We start from the raw sequence: 19189 nt of genomic DNA on the forward strand, positions 1-19189 counted from the left end.
ACTTGGGGATCCAAAAGGTTCCCACAAAAAACAACTCATTTTTAACACTTTTATAACTTTTATGTTTAAATCTCAAGATTAACTTAAGATCTGTCGCTTATACGTTTTTATTATTTTTTTTGTTTGTTTTTTTATCATAAAACACAAAATATGCAATATTGTCCCCCAAAATATTTACAAATGGAATATTTGATGTAAAACAATAGGAGCTTTAAATAGGTCAGTTTTTCACAACAACATTGATTTTAAATCAATATTATTTTAAAGCAATGACACTGTTTGAAAAAAATTCCACTAATATTCTTGGGGACCCAAAAGGGTCCCACTCATTAAGGTGCTAAAAATGACTCATACATACATACACTTTTTTTTACTTGTATGCTTAAATCTTTAGATAAATTTCAGATCTGTCAAGTATAAGTTTTTTTAAGGTTTTTTGGTTGTTTTATGCCATTTGTTTTTTTTATGGAAAACACAAAATCAGCAATATTATCAGTCATACAAATATAAAAAAATAAGTCATATTAATTTTTTTTTTCAACGCATAAATCTTTAGATCAACTTCAGATCGGTTTATATAAAGTTTTGTTGTTTTTTATGTTTTATTTATAAACATTTAAATATTTTGTCAATAAAATGTATATGGCAAAACACAAAATATGCAAACATTTACCCAGAAAAATGTTAAAAGAGGAATATTTGATGTGAAGTGATTGGAACATTAAATAGGTCAATAACTCATGACAACAATGATTTTGATTCATTATTTTTTAAGCAATGACCCAAAAGGGTCCCACTCATAAAGGTGTTAAAAAAACTAAAACATTATTTTTAACTTTTTTACTTTCACACTTAAATCTCTAGATCAACTTCAGATGTTTCCGTCTATTGTAAGTTTTAATATTTTTTTAATGTAATTTTTGTCATAGAAAAAACAAAAAATATATAATATTTTCCCTCCCGAAAATTTTCACAGTGTAATATTTGATGTCAAGTAATTGGAGCCTTGAATATGTCAATAATTCATAACAACATTTATTGTGATTTTTTTTTTTTTTTTTTTAAACAAGAGAAAAAACATCCTGCATTGCAACTTTTTATTGTTACATTTCACCCTTTTATTACACTTTTTATGTTATTTTTTTTAAGTACTATTTTTGGAATGAGCTGCGGGCCGCACTTTGGACACCCCTGATAATAAATATAATAATAAATGGTCCCCAAGTTGTTTATTTGTCACAGTCGTTGTCCACAGCAACCATGAATAAATATAAATATGTCTACGCCAATAAATACTGTACAGGGGAGGGGGCGTGTCCTCATGAAAAAGACTGTTACTAACGTATGAATGAATGAGAGCATTAATAACATTAAACATAATAATGCATTCATCTACTTCCTCTCTGCTCATTGGCTTCCTGATTTCTTGTTGGATTGATCTACTTCCTGTCTGATCTACATGTAAAGCGACTTTGGGTACTTAGAAAAGCGCTATATAAATCCCAGTTATTATTATTATTATTATTCAAAACATGAAAAAAGTGATCTTGAAGGCATGAACTTCCTGTTTATGATCTACTTCCTGTCGGATTCAAAACATGAAAAAAGTGATCTTGAAGGCATGAACTTCCTGTTTATGATCTAATTCCTGTCGGATTCAAAACATGAAAAAAAAAAAAAGATTTTGAGGGTATGAACTTCCTGTTTCTGATCTACTTCCTGTCTGATTCAAAACATGAAAAAAGTGATCTTGAGGGCATGAACTTCCTGTTTCTGATCTACTTAATGTCAGATTCAAAACATGAAAAAAAGTGATCTTGAAGGCATGAACTTCCTGTTTCTGATCTACTTCCTGTTTGATTCACAACATGAAAAAGTGATCTTTTCAGGCATGAACTTCCTGTTTCTCATCTACTTCCTGTCGGATTCAAAACATGAAAAAGTGATCTTTTAAGGCATGAATTTCCTGTTTCTGATCTACTTACTGTTGGATTCAAAACATGAAAAAACGTGATCTTGAAGGCATTAACTTCCTGTTTCTCATCTACTTCTTGTCTGATTCACAACATGAAAAACAATAGATTTTGATGGCATGAACTTCCTGTTTCTGATCTACTTCCTGTCGGATTCAAAACATGAAAAAAAGTGATCTTGAAGGCATGAACTTCCTGTTTCTGATCTACTTCCTGTCTGATTCAAAACATGAAAAAAATAGATTTTGAGGGTATGAACTTCCTGTTTGTGATCTACTTCCTGTCGGATTCAAAACATGAGAAAAAGTAATCCTGAGGGCATGAACTTCCTGTTTGTGATCTACTTCCTGTCTGGTTGATGTGCGGCGTCCAGGTGGTAATAGTCATTTTTAAAAAGGTTACCTCAGACGGGGTTCTGGGTGTTCCCGTGGTAGACCTGCTCCCACGCCACGGTGCCGCACGCGCAGAAGAAGTCCCTTAGGTTGCAGAGGACGCCGCGGTCGAAGGGGTTGTCCTGGTCCTGGCGCTCCCGCAGGTAGGCGATCCTGTGGCGGGACATGAACTCCCAGGTGGTGCAGTTGATGGACACCAGGTAGAGGTGGCAGCCCAGCAGCACCGCCACCACCGCCGAGAAGACGCCCGCCACGCACAGCGCCGCCAGCAGGAAGCCGTTGGCCCGCAACCAGGACTCCCACGTGGCGGCGGCCGAGATGCCCGACCTGGAAGAAGTCCTGGTTAGCTGCAGGCAGACTGGTAAGGTGAGGACAGGGCGCACGTACAAGGCCACCTGCAGCGCCCACAGCAGCGCCAGCAGCTGCACCAGCAGGTAGAGCAGGAACCAGCGATGGTTCCTCTCGCCCACGCAGTTCTCCATCCACGGACAGTGGTGGTCGAAGCGCCGCACGCAGCGTTTGCAGGTCTGGCAGTGCTTGGCTCTCATTGGCTGCTGCTCACACAAACACAAACATTCAACATAACAGTTGGCAACCAGAGCACACGCAGACAATACACTCCTCAACACTCAATATTTGGTGGTTGGTTTTGGTTTTTATACTTGTAAAGTGCTTTTCTACCTTCAAGGTACTCAAAGCGCTTTGACACTATTCCAACATTCACACACTGATGGAGGGAGCTGCCATGCAAGGCTTTAACCACGACCCATCAGGAGCAAGGGTGAAGTGTCTTGCTCAAGGACACAACGAACGTGGCAAGGTTGGTAAAAGGTGGGGATTGAACCAGGAACCCTCAGGTTGCTGGCACAGCCACTCTCCCAATTTCTCTTTTCTACACTACATATCATTGTAAGTATCCTCACTACTCAATATGTATTTCTCTTTTCTACACCAAATATGGAAAGCAAGGGTGTCCAAACTTTTTGACTTGGGGGCCGCATTGGGCTAAAAAAAAAATTGGCCAGGGGCCGAAAGCCACACGAACATGGAGAGTTTCAAAAAATACATATTTGGGGTTAAAACAATCTCCATCCACACAACTGTAGTTCCAAAAGTGTCTATGTCCACGCACGCACACACACCTGATGCCATGCACTTTTTGTCCAATCAGAAGACTGAAAAAAATCAATCCACTTTATTTGTATAGCACATTTAAACAAGTGCTGCACAACAATATTAAAAACAATATTCAAATATTGTCCTTAGTTCCACCAATGACTGAATAAAAACAAAATAAATATAAAAACAATACAAAAATAAATACGATTAAAGGGTAAAACCAATAAACAGATATCACAATGTAAAAACACAGAGGACCACACAGCTCACGTAGTGTTAAAAGCCAGAGAATAAAAGTGGGTCTTAAAGGCCTACTGAAATGCGATTTTCTTATTCAAACGGGGATAGCAGGTCCATTCTATGTGTCATACTTGATCATTTCGCGATATTGCCATAGTTTTGCTGAAAGGATTTAGTAGAGAACATCAACGATAAAGTTCGCAACTTTTGTTCGCTGATAAAAAAGCCTTGCCTGTACCGGAAGTAGCAGACAAGTAGCGTGACGTCACAGGTTGTGGAGCTCCTCACATCTGCACATTGTTTACAATCATGGCCACCAGCAGCGAGAGCGATTCGGACCGAGAAAGCGACGATTTCCCCATTAATTTGAGCGAGGATGAAAGATTCGTGGATGAGGAAAGTGAGAGTGAAGGACTAGAGGGCAGTGGGAGCGATTCAGATCGGGAAGACGCTGTGAGAGGCGGGTGGGACCTGATATTCAGCTGGGAATGACTAAAACAGTAAATAAACACAAGACATTTATATACTCTATTAGCCACAACACAACCAGGCTTATATTTAATATGCCACAAATGAATCCCGCATAACAAACACCTCCACCCTCCCGTCCATATAACCCGCCAATACAACTCAAACACCTGCACAACACACTCAATCCCACAGCCCAAAGTACCGTTCACCTCCCCAAAGTTCATGCAGCACATACATTTCCCCAAAGTCCCCAAAGTTACGTACGTGACATGCACCTAGCGGCACGCACGTACGGGCAAGCGATCAAATGTTTGGAAGCCGCAGCTGCATGCGTACTCACGGTACCGTGTCTGCGTATCCAACTTAAAGTCCTCCTGGTAAGAGTCTCTGTTGTCCCAGTTCTCCACAGGCCAATGGTAAAGCTTGACTGTCATCTTTCGGGAATGTAAACAATGAAACACCGGCTGTGTTTGTGTTGCTGCAGTCGGCCGAAATACACCGCTTCCCACCTACAGCTTTCTTCTTTGCTGTCTCCATTGTTCATTGAACAAATTGCAAAAGATTCACCAACACAGATGTCCAGAATACTGTGGAATTTTGCGATGAAAACAGACGACTTAATAGCTGGCCACCATGCTGTCCCAAAATGTCCTCTACAATCCGTGACGTCACGCGCTGATGTCATCATACCGAGACGTTTTCAGCAGGATATTTCGAGCAAAATTTAAAATTGCACTTTAGTAAGCTAACCCGGCCGTATTGGCATGTGTTGCAATGTTAAGATTTCATCATTGATATATAAACTATCAGACTGCGTGGTCGGTAGTAGTGGGTTTCAGTAGGCCTTTAAGAGGAAAAAAACCGAGAGGGCGTATACGTATGTGACGTGTGTAAGAAGGTGCGCTTGTTTATGTCTCTGTGAGAAGGAGAGGCTAGAAAGATTGAGAAGAGCCTGTAGTGTAATGCCTGCAGCTGAAAGCAACTGCGTGAGAACGTATGCTCCAATATCACGATATAGTCATTTTCTTCAAACCCCGTTTCCATATGAGTTGGGAAATTGTGTTAGATGTAAATATAAATGGAATACAATGATTTGCAAATCATTTCAACCCATATTCAGTTGAATATGCTACAAAGACAACATACTTGATGTTCAAACTGATACACTTTTTTTGTTGTTGCAAATAATCATTAACTTTAGAATTTGATGCCAGCAACACGTGACAAAGAAGTTGGGAAAGGTGGCAATAAATACTGATAAAGTTGAGGAATGCTCATCAAACACTTATTTGGAACATCCCACATGTGTACAGGCTAATTGGGAACAGGTGGGTGCCATGATTGGGTATAAAAGTAGATTCCATGAAATGCTCAGTCATTCACAAACAAGGATGGAGCAAGGGTCACCACTTTGTCAACAAATGTGTGAGCAAATTGTTGAACAGTTTAAGAAAAACCTTTCTCAACCAGCTATTGCAAGGAATTTAGGGATTTCACCATCTACGCTCCGTAATATCATCAAAGGGTTCAGAGAATCTGGAGAAATCACTGCACGTAAGCAGCTAAGCCCGTGACCTTCGATCCCTCAGGCTGTACTGCATCAACAAGCGACATCAGTGTGTAAAGGATATCACCACATGGGCTCAGGAATACTTCAGAAACCCACTGTCAGTAACTACAGTTGGTCGCTACACATGTAAGTGCAAGTTAAAACTCTCCTATGCAAGGCGAAAACCGTTTATCAACAACACCCAGAAACGCCGTCGGCTTCGCTGGGCCTGAGCTCATCTAAGATGGACTGATACAAAGTTTTTGAAAACTGTGGACGTCGTGTCCTCCGGACCAAAGAGGAAAAGAACCATCCGGATTGTTATAGGCGCAAAGTTGAAAAGCCAGCATCTGTGATGGTATGGGGGTGTATTAGTGCCCAAGACATGGGCAACTTACACATCTGTGAAGGCGCCATTAATGCTGAAAGGTACATACAGGTTTTGGAGCAACATATGTTGCCATCCAAGCAACGTTACCATGGACGCCCCTGCTTATTTCAGCAAGACAATGCCAAGCTACGTGTTACATCAACGTGGCTTCATAGTAAAAGAGTGCGGGTACTAGACTGGCCTGCCTGTAGTACAGACTTGTCTCCCATTGAAAATGTGTGGCGCATTATGAAGCCTAAAATACCACAACGAAGACCCCCGGACTGTTGAACAACTTAAGCTGTACATCAAGCAAGAATGGGAAAGAATTCCACCTGAGAATCTTAAAAAATGTGTCTCCTCAGTTCCCAAACGTTTACTGAGTGTTGTTAAAAGGAAAGGCCATGTAACACAGTGGTGAACATGCCTTTTCCCAACTACTTTGGCACATGTTACAGCCATGAAATTCTAAGTTAATTATTATTTGCAAAAAAAAATAAAGTTTATGAGTTTGAACATCAAATATCTTGTGTTTGTAGTGCAATCAATTGAATATGGGTTGAAAAGGATTTGCAAATCATTGTATTCCGTTTATATTTACGTCTAACACAATTTCCCAACTCATAAGGAAACGGGGTTTGTATATCGCAGAGACAAACCCGCGATATATCGAGTATATCGATATATCGCCCAGCCCTAATATACACATATATACTGTACACACATACATATATACATATATACACACATATACATATATATATATATATATATATATATATATATATATATATATATATATATATACACATATACATATATATATTATATATATATAATTGTGTTGTGTTTGCTCGGTACTCGTTTTATCTTTTAACCTGCTCATTGTACAGCACTTTGGCTACCCCTGTGGTAAATTTTAAATGTGCTTTATAAATAAAGTTGATTTGATTTGATTTGATATATACACACATACATATATACACATATACATATCATAAACATTGACACATACATACAGTCGAGGTTTCTGTGGTTTATCCGTTATACGCTTCAGTCATCCATTTTGTGTACCGCCGGCAGCCATTTTGTGCCCACTCGTATTGAGGTAGAGATCGAGGAAGCCGGTTTCATGCCACAAGCTTTTATTTGTGATGAGAACTGACTTTTCTGGAAAAATACGCCTCACAGCGGAGGAGAAGACTACCTCTCGCTTCCAAGAGCACACACACACACACACACACACACACACACACACACACACACACACACACACACACACACACACACACACACACACACACACACACACACACACACACACACACACACACACACACACACACACACACACACACACACACACACACACACACACACACACACACACACACACACACACACACATTACTTTTTCAAATGTTCAATATTGTAGCAATATGTTTGTGAAGGTTAAGGATTTTAGTGGTCTCTGATCGTTTGTGAGGGCACCAGGACACTTTAGCTTGTTAATGAAGAGAAAGTCACCTCCTTGCTATGTTTGTTTGTACTGTATAGCACTTTATATTGTGTTCAAAGTCTACAAACCTTCACTAAAATGTAGACTTTTGTCGAGGCCAGAACCAATTATTCATATTTTCATTGTTTGTTATGGAGAATTGTGCTTCCCTATACTAAGATTTCACTTTACAAACCCCTTTCAAGAACCAATTAAGTTTCCACTGGTTTTGCGTCAATTCTCAGCATCTTTAGCCGCTTTGTCGCTATATTCAGCGAGTGCAGGTGTATATTGAAAGTGAAAGAGGCGCATCTTGGTCATTCGTTTACTGGCTCTCTAAATACAGTAGAGCCTCGATTTATGAACTTAACTGGCTCTTGGACGGGATGCGTGAAGTGAAAAGTTTCTATAGTGAAGCCAATTTCGCCACAAGAAACAATGTAAACATGAATAATTGGTTCCGGCCTAGACAAAAGTCCATATTTTAGTAAAGGTTTGTACACTTTGAAGACAAAATAAAGTGCTATATACACACACACACTATTTCAAACAAAATAAAGTGCTATATATATACTCTATCTCAAACAAACATAACGAGGATATGACAACTTTCTATTTATTAACAAGCCTAAACAACAAGCTGCCGTCCTCTGTATGCGCTGCTCTGCCAACACACACACACACGGAGATCCCATTGGTGCCCTCACAAACGATCAGAAATCACAAAAATCCTTAACTTTCAGAACGATATTGCTACAATAATGAACTTAAGAAAAAGTAAAACCCACTTACATTAACGTCGACAAAAAAGAATCTGACAGGAAAGCAGCAGATGGAGGGAGAGAAGGAGCGGTAGTGCCTTTTCCTCCGCTGTGAAATAAGTCTGCTCTGGCATGTTTTCCAGAAAAGTTCGGTCTTATTACATTTAAAACTTGCTGTGGTACAAAGCCTGCTCCGTCAATTCTCCCATACTTGCGAGCGCCATAATGTACTCCTCGCTAATAGTCTTTTCTTTTTTTTTAACTCCACACCAATTCCCTCCTTCTTTCCACGCTGGTCGGTTCAGTTTTTGGGACTCATACCTGCAGCAGGCAGAAGCCACAACGTCGTAGACGAGCCGTGGAAGTCTGAGGCATCATAGACTCGGTCTCCAGGTCTGAAGCCTGCACAGGACACAGAGATGTTGTCCAATAGAATCAAAATCAATTTGGGAAATATTAACCCTGAATTAGTCATCTCAGGCTGGATTTTAATAAATAAATACAAATACAATAATTTAATTTTAAAAAGTAATACATTCTAAATGTAATATAATACAATTTCTTTGTTTAATATATATATTTCTTATATAAGCTGTCAATAAAAGTCGATCAAGGAACTGCGGCCTAGGGTGTCCTGGTGCCAAGTGCACATATGGACACCCTTATGTTTGAACATGGTGTTCTGTGACAAGCACAAAAGTCCAATAACAAAACACCACTCGGATTCAGATCCGGGCGGCCATTCTTCCCAATCACACCTCTCCAAGTTTCACTGTCGCTGCCAACATGAGCGTTGAAGTCCCCCAGTAGAACGAGGGAATCACCCGGGGAAGTACTCTCCAGTACTCCCTCGAGCGAATCCAAAAAGGGTGGGTACTCCGAGCTGCCGTTTGGCGCGTAAGCGCAAACAACAGTCAGGACCCGTCCCCCCACCCGAAGGCGGAGGGAAACTACCCTCTCGTCCACCGGGTTGAACTCCAACGTGCAGGCTATGAGCCGGGGGGAAACAAGAATTGCCACCCCAGCCCGTCGCCTCTCACTGCCGGCAACGCCAGAGTGGAAGAGAGTCCAGCCCCTCTCAAGAGAACTGTTTCCAGAGCCCTTGCTGTGCGTCGAAGTGAGTCCGACTATATCTAGCCGGAACTTCTCCACCTCACGCACTAGCGCAGGCTCCTTCCCCCCCAGCGAGGTGACATTCCACGTCCCAAGAGCCAGCTTATGTAGCCGAGGATCGGACCGCCAAGTGCCCTGCCTTCCGCCCAGCTCACACTGCACCCGACCACTATGGCCCCTGCTATGGGTGGTGAGCCCATTGGAGGGGGGACCCACGTTGCCTCTTCAGGCTGTGCCCGGCCGGGCCCCACGGGGACAGGCCCGGCCACCAGGCGCTCGCCACCGATGACCCGCGTCCGGGCGAGGGAAATCTGGATCCTTTGTTTGTGTTCTTCATAGAGGTCTTCCAGCTGCTCTTTGTCTGATCCCTCACCTAGGACCAGTTTGCCTTGGGAGACCCTACCAGGGGGCATAGAAGCCCCCGGACAACATAGCTCCTAGGATCATTGGGACACGCAAACTCCTCTACCACGTTAAGGTGGCAGCTCAGAGAGGAGTATTCATATATATTGATATATAATGTAGAAACCAGAATATTAATAACAGAAAGAAGGCCGTTGTTTGACCTAATCTTTTTGGGGAAACCATGTCGGGGTATTAGGTCATTCACAAGCCATTTAATTACTGATTTTGTAAGTTTGCGAATTGGTGCTGTCTGACAAAATTATGAAGCAGGGTGGGCAGTAAAAATGGCAGACAGAAAAGCGAGGAATCAAGATAAACCTGAATGAGTGTGTGCGAGTGAGTGTAATTCCTGAGGTGGGTGGGACTAAGAGTACAAAGTTAATAAAAAAGAGCGTTGACCAATGACCTCTCCTGGGTACTATTAAAATAAAATAGGTTACCGTATTTTTCGGACTATAAGTCGCAGTTTTTTTCATAGTTTGGCCGGGCTCCAGTGCAACTTATATATGTTTTTTTCCTTCTTTACTATGCATTTTCGGCGAGTGCGACTTATACTCCGAAAAATACGGTAATTGTAATTGGATAAAAAAAAAGTTTATTAAATAATTATTTTAACATTACGTGGGAGAGGTGACACAATAAAATATATGTCACCTTCAGATGGTTTTGTAAATTACACATCAACCCAACCAGGATTCGAACCCAGCACCCTTCAACTTGAGTCAACAGTCTTAACCACTGGGCTACCCTGGGTCTTGTGGAGTCAGTATTTTTTTTTGTACACAAATGTAATCGAGGACTCCTGGCTCAGTAAAGTATGATGAGGTTGAACAAAATACCATCAACCAGAGTGGGGTTCAGCAGTGTTAACCCCTGGTCTATCCTGGGTTTTGTGAAGATTAGATTGTGTTCCATACACACATGTAATCGAGGACTCCTAATAAGTAAAGTATGATAGAGGTTGAACAAATTACTGTCAAAATATTGTCTCAGCAACACCCAGGATAGCTCAATGGTTGACACTGCTGCTTCTCACCCGGTACTACTGGGTTCAGGTCCATAACCTGGAAGATGTTGTTTTTTTGTTTTGCCTCGATCATAGTTCACTGATGACATTTGTATATAAGCGAAAGGAGAGGAGACGAGGCCGTTGTTTGACCTAATCTTTTTGGGGAAACCATGTCGGGGTATTAGGTCATTCACAAGCCATTTAATTACTGATTTTGTAAGTTTGCGAATTGGTGTAATGGGACCCAGTATAGCTCAATAGTCAACACTGTGGGCTCCTAATACAGGGGTAGTGAGTTCAAACCCCATACATGGAATAGGTTTGGTTCGGAGAGGTTTAATTCGGAGAGGTTCGGAGACACAGATAGATATATATTAATATATAATGTAGAAACCAGAATATTAATAACAGAAAGAAACAACCTTTTTGTGTGAAAGAGTGTAAATGGGGGAGGGAGGTTTTTTGGGTTGGTGCACTAATTGTAATCTTGTGTTTTTTATGTTGATTTAATAAAAATAAAAATAAAAATACAAAAATAAAAACAATTTTTTTTTAAACGATACCAATAATAAGAAAAACGATACCGATAATTTCCGATATTAAATTTTAACGCATTTATTCGCCGATAATATCAGCAGGCTGATATTATCGGACATCTCTAATATACATATATACACACATATATATATACACACACACACATACGTATACATATACATACATACACATATACATATATAATGGATATATAATTCATATAATTGGATATTAAGAGTATCTGAAACTTGTTTACTTTCGTGACGACCTTCTTAAAGTTTTGCAATCAATCAGAAATATCACGCAGCTAAAAGCGCCAAACATGAACAAGTGTGGGGAGAGAGTTTTACATTTTTCCCATCATGCACTAAAATGGATTTAAATGGGTGTAACTTGGATTTGTTTTAATGGTGTTTTGTTATGTGTGACCATGTGTGTTGACTTTTATGTTAGTTGCTTTTTTTTTCCCTGCACCATGACTAGGGAAGGTTGTCTGGATTGTGTCATATAACACTGCAATAAATGATGTCTTTGGGTCTCTCTGGGTGGATGTCCCTCACCTTGACAGTGTCGGAGAGGACGAAGCCCGGGTCCATGAGAGACACAGCAAAGTACAAGAGCACTGAAAGCACCACCAGCAGGAAGAAAAGCACCGGAAGTAGCAGCTCTCCGCGTTCCTCACATTGGCGCAAATCTGCACACAAAATGACGCCATAGCAAAAGTTGTAATGATTTATAAGACCACAATGATTCATAATATATTAATTTACAAATTAAAACAATGTCGCGTCAACTAGGTAAGAAGCTACTTAACCAACAGACGAACACATGTCTATAACGCTAAATATATATTGTGGCGTACCCCAGGGATCAATCCTGGGAACACAACATTTGCAAAGTTACATAGGACTTAAAGTTAGTATTATTTGCAGACGACAAAACAGTGTTTTGTTCGGGAGAGAACACAAATAATAACAGAAGAAATGAACAAATTAAAAAGATAGTGTGATTAAAAACAGACTATCTTTGAATCTCAGTAAAACTAAAATAACATTATTTGGTAACAGTAGAAAAGAAAGTCAAACACAAATACAAATCCTATGTAACTTTACAAATGTTGTTTATATAAAGATTGAACAATTTTTGTCCCAGTATTGATCCCTGGGGTACGCCACAATATATATTTAGCGTTGTAGACGTGTGTTTGTCTGTTGGTTCGGTAGCTTCTTAACCAGTTTAAGCCCAAACGACTGATGCGATACCGTTCTAATAACCGGAGTAGACATTGAAAGAGTGAAATAAATCACATTTTTGGGTGTAATAATAGATGATAAAATGAACTGGTAATCTCATATAAAATATACAACATAAAGTGGCAAGAAATATTTCAATGATGAATAAAGCAAAATATGTTCTAGACCAAAAATCCCTCCATGTTCTCTGCTGCTCGCTAGTGTTACCATATCTGAGTTATTGTGCAGAAATATGGGGAAATAACTACAAATGTGCAATGTATTTACTAACCATGTTACAAAAAAGATCAATTAGACTGATACATAATGTTGGATGTAGAGAACTTTCAAACCCTTTATTTATTGAATCAAAAATAATGAAATTGAATGAGTTGGTGCATTTGCAAACAGCTGAAATTATACAGACAAACTATAACCTGCTACCCAAGAATGTGCAACAATTCTTCTCAACAAAATAGGAAAAATACACTACATTGCCAAAAGTATTTGGCCACCTGCCTTGACTCACATATGAACTTGAAGTGCCATCCCATTCCTAACCCATAGGGTTCAATATGATGTCAGTCCACCTTTGGCAGCTATTACAGCTTTAACTATTCTGGGAAGGCTGTCCACAAGGTTGCAGAGTGTGTTTAAAGGAATTTTCCACCATTCTTCCAAAAGCGTATTGGTGAGGTCACACAATGATGTTGGTCGAGAAGGCCTGGCTCTCAGTCTCCGTTCTAATTCATCCCAAAAGTGTTCTATCGGGTTCAGGTCAGGACTCTGTGCAGGCCAGTCAAGTTCATTCTCACCAGACTCTGTCATCCATGTCTTTATGGACCTTGTCATGGTGAAAGAGGAAGAGGCCCGCTCCAAACTGTTCCCACAATGTTGGGAGTATGGAATTGTCCAAAATATTTTGGTATCCTGGAGCATTCAAAGTTCATTTCACTGGAACTAAGGGGCCAAGCCCAGCTCCTGAAAAACAACCCCACACTATAATTCTGATCATTTGGATGGGTGGCCAAATACTTTTGGCAATATAGTGTATAACCTTAAGAGGAAAATCTCATTTAAAACATTTATATGCACGTACAACACTTAAAACCTTTAGTGCGGGGGTGTCGAACTTGTTTTCATGGAGGGCCACATCGCAGTCATAGCTGCCCTCAGAGGGCCACTTGTAACAGTGAATGTACGAATATAAAAGTATAATCGCCTCATTATATTATTGCCTATGCATTCGGTTATTAGATTTTTGTACGTACAAATTGATGGATAACTTGCTTTGAAATCGTAAGTCAAGGTGACAAGCAGATATTTAAGTATTTATTGTTATTTTTACAAACTATTATACGGTATATAATAATTAGGGGTGCTAAAAATGTTTATCACATTTGAATCCTGATTTTTTTTTTGTAATTTTCAAAAATCCAATTTATGAAATTTTTTTTTGACTTGGATTTTTCCCTGGCTTTGAGACTCCCCCGAAGGACAGTGTGGCGAAGACACAACAAACTCCCTTCTTGCCTCTCATGGACACACATCTGCTCAGTGGCCTAGTGGTTAGAGTGTCCGCCCTGAGATCGGTAGGTCATGAGTACCAGAGATTGGAATTGGGGGTTAAATCACCAAAAATGATTCCCGGCCACTGCTGCTGCTCACAGCTCCCCTCACCTCCCAGGTGGTCAAGGGTGATGGGTCAAATGCAGAGAATAATTTCACCACACCTAGTGTGTGTGTGTGTGACAATCATTGGTACTTGAACTTTAACCTGTTGTTGTTGACTTTGGACTAGCGACTGCACGGCCCCAAGGCCGCGGAATAGAGACACACAGCAGGCTTACACACACACATGCATCCACAAAAATATACGCTACACACACATAGACCACCCCCCACCCATCTAACGCCCTTGACACGAATCCCTTAGGGGTGATGGACGGATGGGCAGCGCCTGAAGAGCTGCAGCCTTCCACCATGGCCCCCACTCCCTCCCCTCTGTTGCAAGTCTTGAGATGTATGTTGTAATATGTACAGGTATGTGTGTGCTTTGCTATGGAGGTTTGTTCCCACTCCAGACTGGGCCCCTGGGTCTAGATTGAACTTTGCTTGTAACCCTGTACACTATTTGTTTGTAAACCTGTACACTATTTGTTTGTAACCCTGTACACTATTTGTTTGTAACCCTGTACACTGTTTGTTTGTAACCATGTATATTGTTTGTAACCCTGTACGCTGTTTATTTGTAACCATGTATATTGTTTGTTTGTAACCCTGTACACTGTTTGTTTGTTTGTAACCATGTACACTGTTTGTTTGTAACCCTGTACACTGTTTGTTTGTAACCCTGTACACTGTTTGTTTGTAACCCTGTACACTGTTTGTTTGTAATCATGTACACTGTTTGTTTGTAACCCTGTACACTGTTTGTTTGTAACCCTGTACACTGTTTGTTTGTAACCCTGTACACTAATTGTTTGTAAACCTGTAAACTGTTTGTTTGTAACCCTGTACACTGTTTGTTTGTAATCCTGTACACTGTTTGTTTGTAACCCTGTACACTGTTTGTTTGTAATCCTGTACACTGTTTGTTTGTAACCCTGTACACTGTTTGTTTGTAATCATGTACACTGTTTGTTTGTAACCCTGTACACTGTTTGTTTGTAACCCTGTACACTAATTGTTTGTAAACCTGTAAACTGTTTGTTTGTAACCCTGTACACTGTTTGTTTGTAATCATGTACACTGTTTGTTTGTCTCATCTTGAACGGCTTTGTGTTGAAAACAAAGTTTCGATATACCTGTGCAAAGACAATAAAGACCTACCTACCTACCAACCAAACATTGTATAATATTATTTTTTACATCATTTTACATTCATGTTGGTCTCAAAATAATCATTTATAAGCACTTACTTACCAGTGTTGTGCACGAAGAGAATGAGAGTTATAACCCAGGTCAGCAAGGTGTGTGCGGCCCGAACTAGGAATCCGGTCCGGAACACGTCCTGAACCATTTTATTCTTAAATATTTAAAACTATCCACACACTTTATCGTTCATTAATGAACTAGGTGTACATTTTCTTACTAATTAAAATAACTATCCGTGCACTATTTCATTCATTGCACGCGCGGCTAGCTAGCTTAGCTAGCAAGCTAACCCCGGGCCTGGCTTCCCGCTTTTCGACGACATAACTCCCGACGTTAAAGTAAAACAGGTTCATTAAAAACTGAACTGTGTCTCTTTGCTGTGTTAAATGTAACCTACGCACTCGGTTTACCGCACATTTACGAGCTTAACGCAGCATTTCGACGCATAGCGAGAGTCCCCTCACTTCCGTGTTGTTGTACGGGTGCCCGCGATGGACGTAGCGCGCATGCGCGTAACCCACAATACGGAACTATTGTTGCAATGAGACCGCATGGGAAAAAAAGACATTAAAAGAGCACAGAGCTCCGTTTGTCACTTCAGCGGCGCCGTTTCTACATACAGCTACAAGTGTATAACACCATGAAAAAACAACAAATGAGCAATAAATAATAGATATTGCGCACATTTGAATGATCACTTTTTGTACATTGCTATTATATGTGGTTTGTAAAACTTGGTCAGTAGAACAAACGTTTATTTATTTGCTTTATCAGTATCATGTTACTAAATACTACTCTTACTCTTGATTTTAATCGTACTCAATATTTACATCGAACCGCCTTACAGTTTAACAGCGTAAACCTCATTAAAGGATGTGAAAGCATGCGTTGACCACAAAAAATTATCAGGCTGATTACGAAAATAATCAAATTCACTGCAAAAAATTAAGAAAATTACGAATCCCCTAAAGGGACATGGGGGAAAATCATTTTTTAATAATTTTTATTTTATAAAAAATTTTTTTAGACATGTATATTTTCTCGTGCGCACGAGAAACTTTTTATAAAGTTACAAAAAAAAAAATACAATTCTAATTTTTTTTTAGGTTTTTTTTTTAGACATGTATCTTTTCTAGTGCGCACAAGAAACTTTTTATAACTTTCCGCCCGATTGTAGCTGAGATAGGCTCAAGCGCCCCCCGCAACCCCGAAGGGAATAAGCGGTAGAAAATGGATGGATGGATAAAAAATTAAAATAAAATTATAAAAAAATTTTGTATTTTTTTTAGACATGTATCTTTTCTCGTGCGCACGAGACACTTTTTATAAAGTTATAAAAAATAAACTAAAAAAAATTATAATTTTTGTTTTTGTTTTGTTTAGACATGTATCTTTTCTCATGCACACGAGCAAGTTTCTCATACGCACGAGATACATGTCTTAAATTTTTTTTTTTTTTTTTTAATTAAAAATTATAAAAATAAAAATTCCCCCATGTCCCTTTAGGGGCTCTGTAGAAAATACATTTGCATTCACATTTTAAGTAAATTAATAATATTGATGTTTCTTAACTGAACTGTCAAAAAAATGTAAGTGCAAATGCAGCTTCCCTGCAGTAGTCGTAATTTTTGCGCTTCAGAAACTTCTCTGTGACGTTAGCACCAGACTTCTGTTTGTTTGAAATTGTCATGACTGCCACCTGTGGTAGAAAAGTGTATTACTACTGAGTACCAGAAAGGTATATACTTTTGGTGGCCCAACAATGGGCCCTATGGTTAAGAAACACCGAGTTAAAGCATGCTCCTGAGTTAACGTTGCTGATCAATTTTTTTTTTTTTTTTGTTAGTATCTAATAGCTCAATTCCGACAAAAAAAAACAACATTCGTAGATATAAAGATTTACTTTTTTCTTAACTTCAGGCAAATTGATGCACTTTAAATATGTTCTAAAAAAAAGTTAAAGTTATTTTTCTTTAATGTTAATAAAAATACAATGGTTTGCGGAGGAGTACTTATAACATTTTAATGATACTATTTATTAGGGGTGCGAATCTTTGGGTGTCCCACGATTCGATTCAATATCGATTCTTGGGGTCACGATTCGATTCAAAATTGATTTTTTTTTCCCCATTCAACACAATTCTCGATTCAAAAACAATATTTTTCCGATTCAAAACGATTCTCTATTCATTCAATATATAGGATTTCAGCAGGATCTACCCCAGTCTGCTGACATGCAAGCAGAGTGGTAGATTTTTGTAAAAAGCTTTTATAATTGTAAAGGACAATATTTTATCAACTGACTGCAATAATGTAAATTTGTTTCAACTATTAAATGAACGAAAAATATGACTTATTTTACCTTTGTGAAAATATTGGACACAGTGTGTTGTCAAGCTTATGAGATGCGATGCAAGTGTAAGCCACTGTGACACTATTCTTTTTTTTAATTTTTAATTATAAATGTCGAATGATGTCAATGAGGGATCTTTAATCACTGCTATGTTGAAATTGTAACTAATATTGATACTGTTGTTGATAATATTCATTTTTGTTTCACTACTTTTGGATTGTTCTGTGTCGTGTTTGTGTCTCCTCTCAATTGCTCTGTTTATTGCAGAGTGTTGCTGGGTCGGGTTTGGTTTTGGAATTGGATTGCATTGTTATGGTATTGCTGTGTATTGTTTTGTTGGATTGATTAATAAAAAAATAAAAATAAATAATTTAAACAAATATGAAAAAAAAATATATCGATTTTTGAAAAATGAGAATCGATACTGAATCGCACAACGTCAGAATCGCGATTTGAATTCAAATCGATTTTTTCCCCACACCTCTACTATTTATAGCAGGGGTGTCAGACATTTTTAGCTCAAGGGCCGCATGGAGGAAGATCTATTCCCGAGTGGTAAAATCATGGCATGATAAATTAAAAATAAAGACAATTCCAGGTTGTTTTCCTTTGGCCAAAAAAAAAAAAAAAAGCACATTATGAAAACATACAAATCACAAATAGTCCTCCAGACAAAACACCTCAAGTTTGTTGAAAATTCTGAGGAAATTGGTGCAGTTTCAAAAACACAATGAGCTTAGACTTTGTCTCAGTGTATCTACAAAGCCAGGATTAAACTTGAAGTCGCAGTCTTTCTGGGATTGAACAAAACACATGTAAACTCTTCTAAGTATCAATCCAGAGCTAACTCAACATACCGTAAGAAACGGAGATAAAAAACTAATCAAACAGGTTAAGTTCACTTTTCTCGTGTTTGACAGACATTTTGGGGCAACGAGGGTGCAAAATGATGATGTGTTCAAAGCAGAACACAATACAGCAGGTTTTAAGTTTCATGCGGGTCTAGGAGGAGCCACAATCCCTTTACTGCGTACCTCTCGCTTGGCCCCGGTATAAAACGTTTGCTTGCCTAACAGAATTGCTACGGTGACATCCAGTGGACACAATTAAAACAGCAGTTTATATTTATTAACAAGCCTAAACAAGCTGCCGTCCTCTGTATGCGCTGCTTTGCCAACATGCACACAGAAGTCCCACTGGTGCCTTCACAAACGATCAGAAATCACAAAAATCCTTAACTTCCGCAATCATATTGCTACAATAACCACTTACATCAACGTCGGCAAAAGA

General features: G+C 39.2%; 1 protein-coding gene across 2 annotated transcripts in view; it reads right to left on the reverse strand.

Moving 5' to 3' along the window:
* The window catches only part of LOC133619429 (palmitoyltransferase ZDHHC12-B-like), a 21150-nt gene extending 5088 nt beyond the window's left edge, over positions 1 to 16062 (reverse strand). For both annotated transcript variants that reach the window (XM_061980441.1, XM_061980440.1), the window contains exons 1-5: positions 15595 to 16062; positions 11998 to 12131; positions 8695 to 8775; positions 2753 to 2919; positions 2376 to 2692 (exon numbers count right to left, since the gene is read on the reverse strand). In XM_061980441.1, the coding sequence (XP_061836425.1) occupies positions 2377 to 2692; positions 2753 to 2919; positions 8695 to 8775; positions 11998 to 12131; positions 15595 to 15691 (795 nt within the window). In that variant the 5' untranslated portion in view covers positions 15692 to 16062 and the 3' untranslated portion in view covers position 2376. The remainder of the gene's footprint in view (positions 1 to 2375; positions 2693 to 2752; positions 2920 to 8694; positions 8776 to 11997; positions 12132 to 15594) is intronic.
* Between the last annotated feature and the right edge of the window lie 3127 nt (positions 16063 to 19189).

Source organism: Nerophis lumbriciformis, linkage group LG20, assembly GCF_033978685.3.
Source record: "Nerophis lumbriciformis linkage group LG20, RoL_Nlum_v2.1, whole genome shotgun sequence".
Classification (NCBI taxonomy): domain Eukaryota; kingdom Metazoa; phylum Chordata; class Actinopteri; order Syngnathiformes; family Syngnathidae; genus Nerophis; species Nerophis lumbriciformis.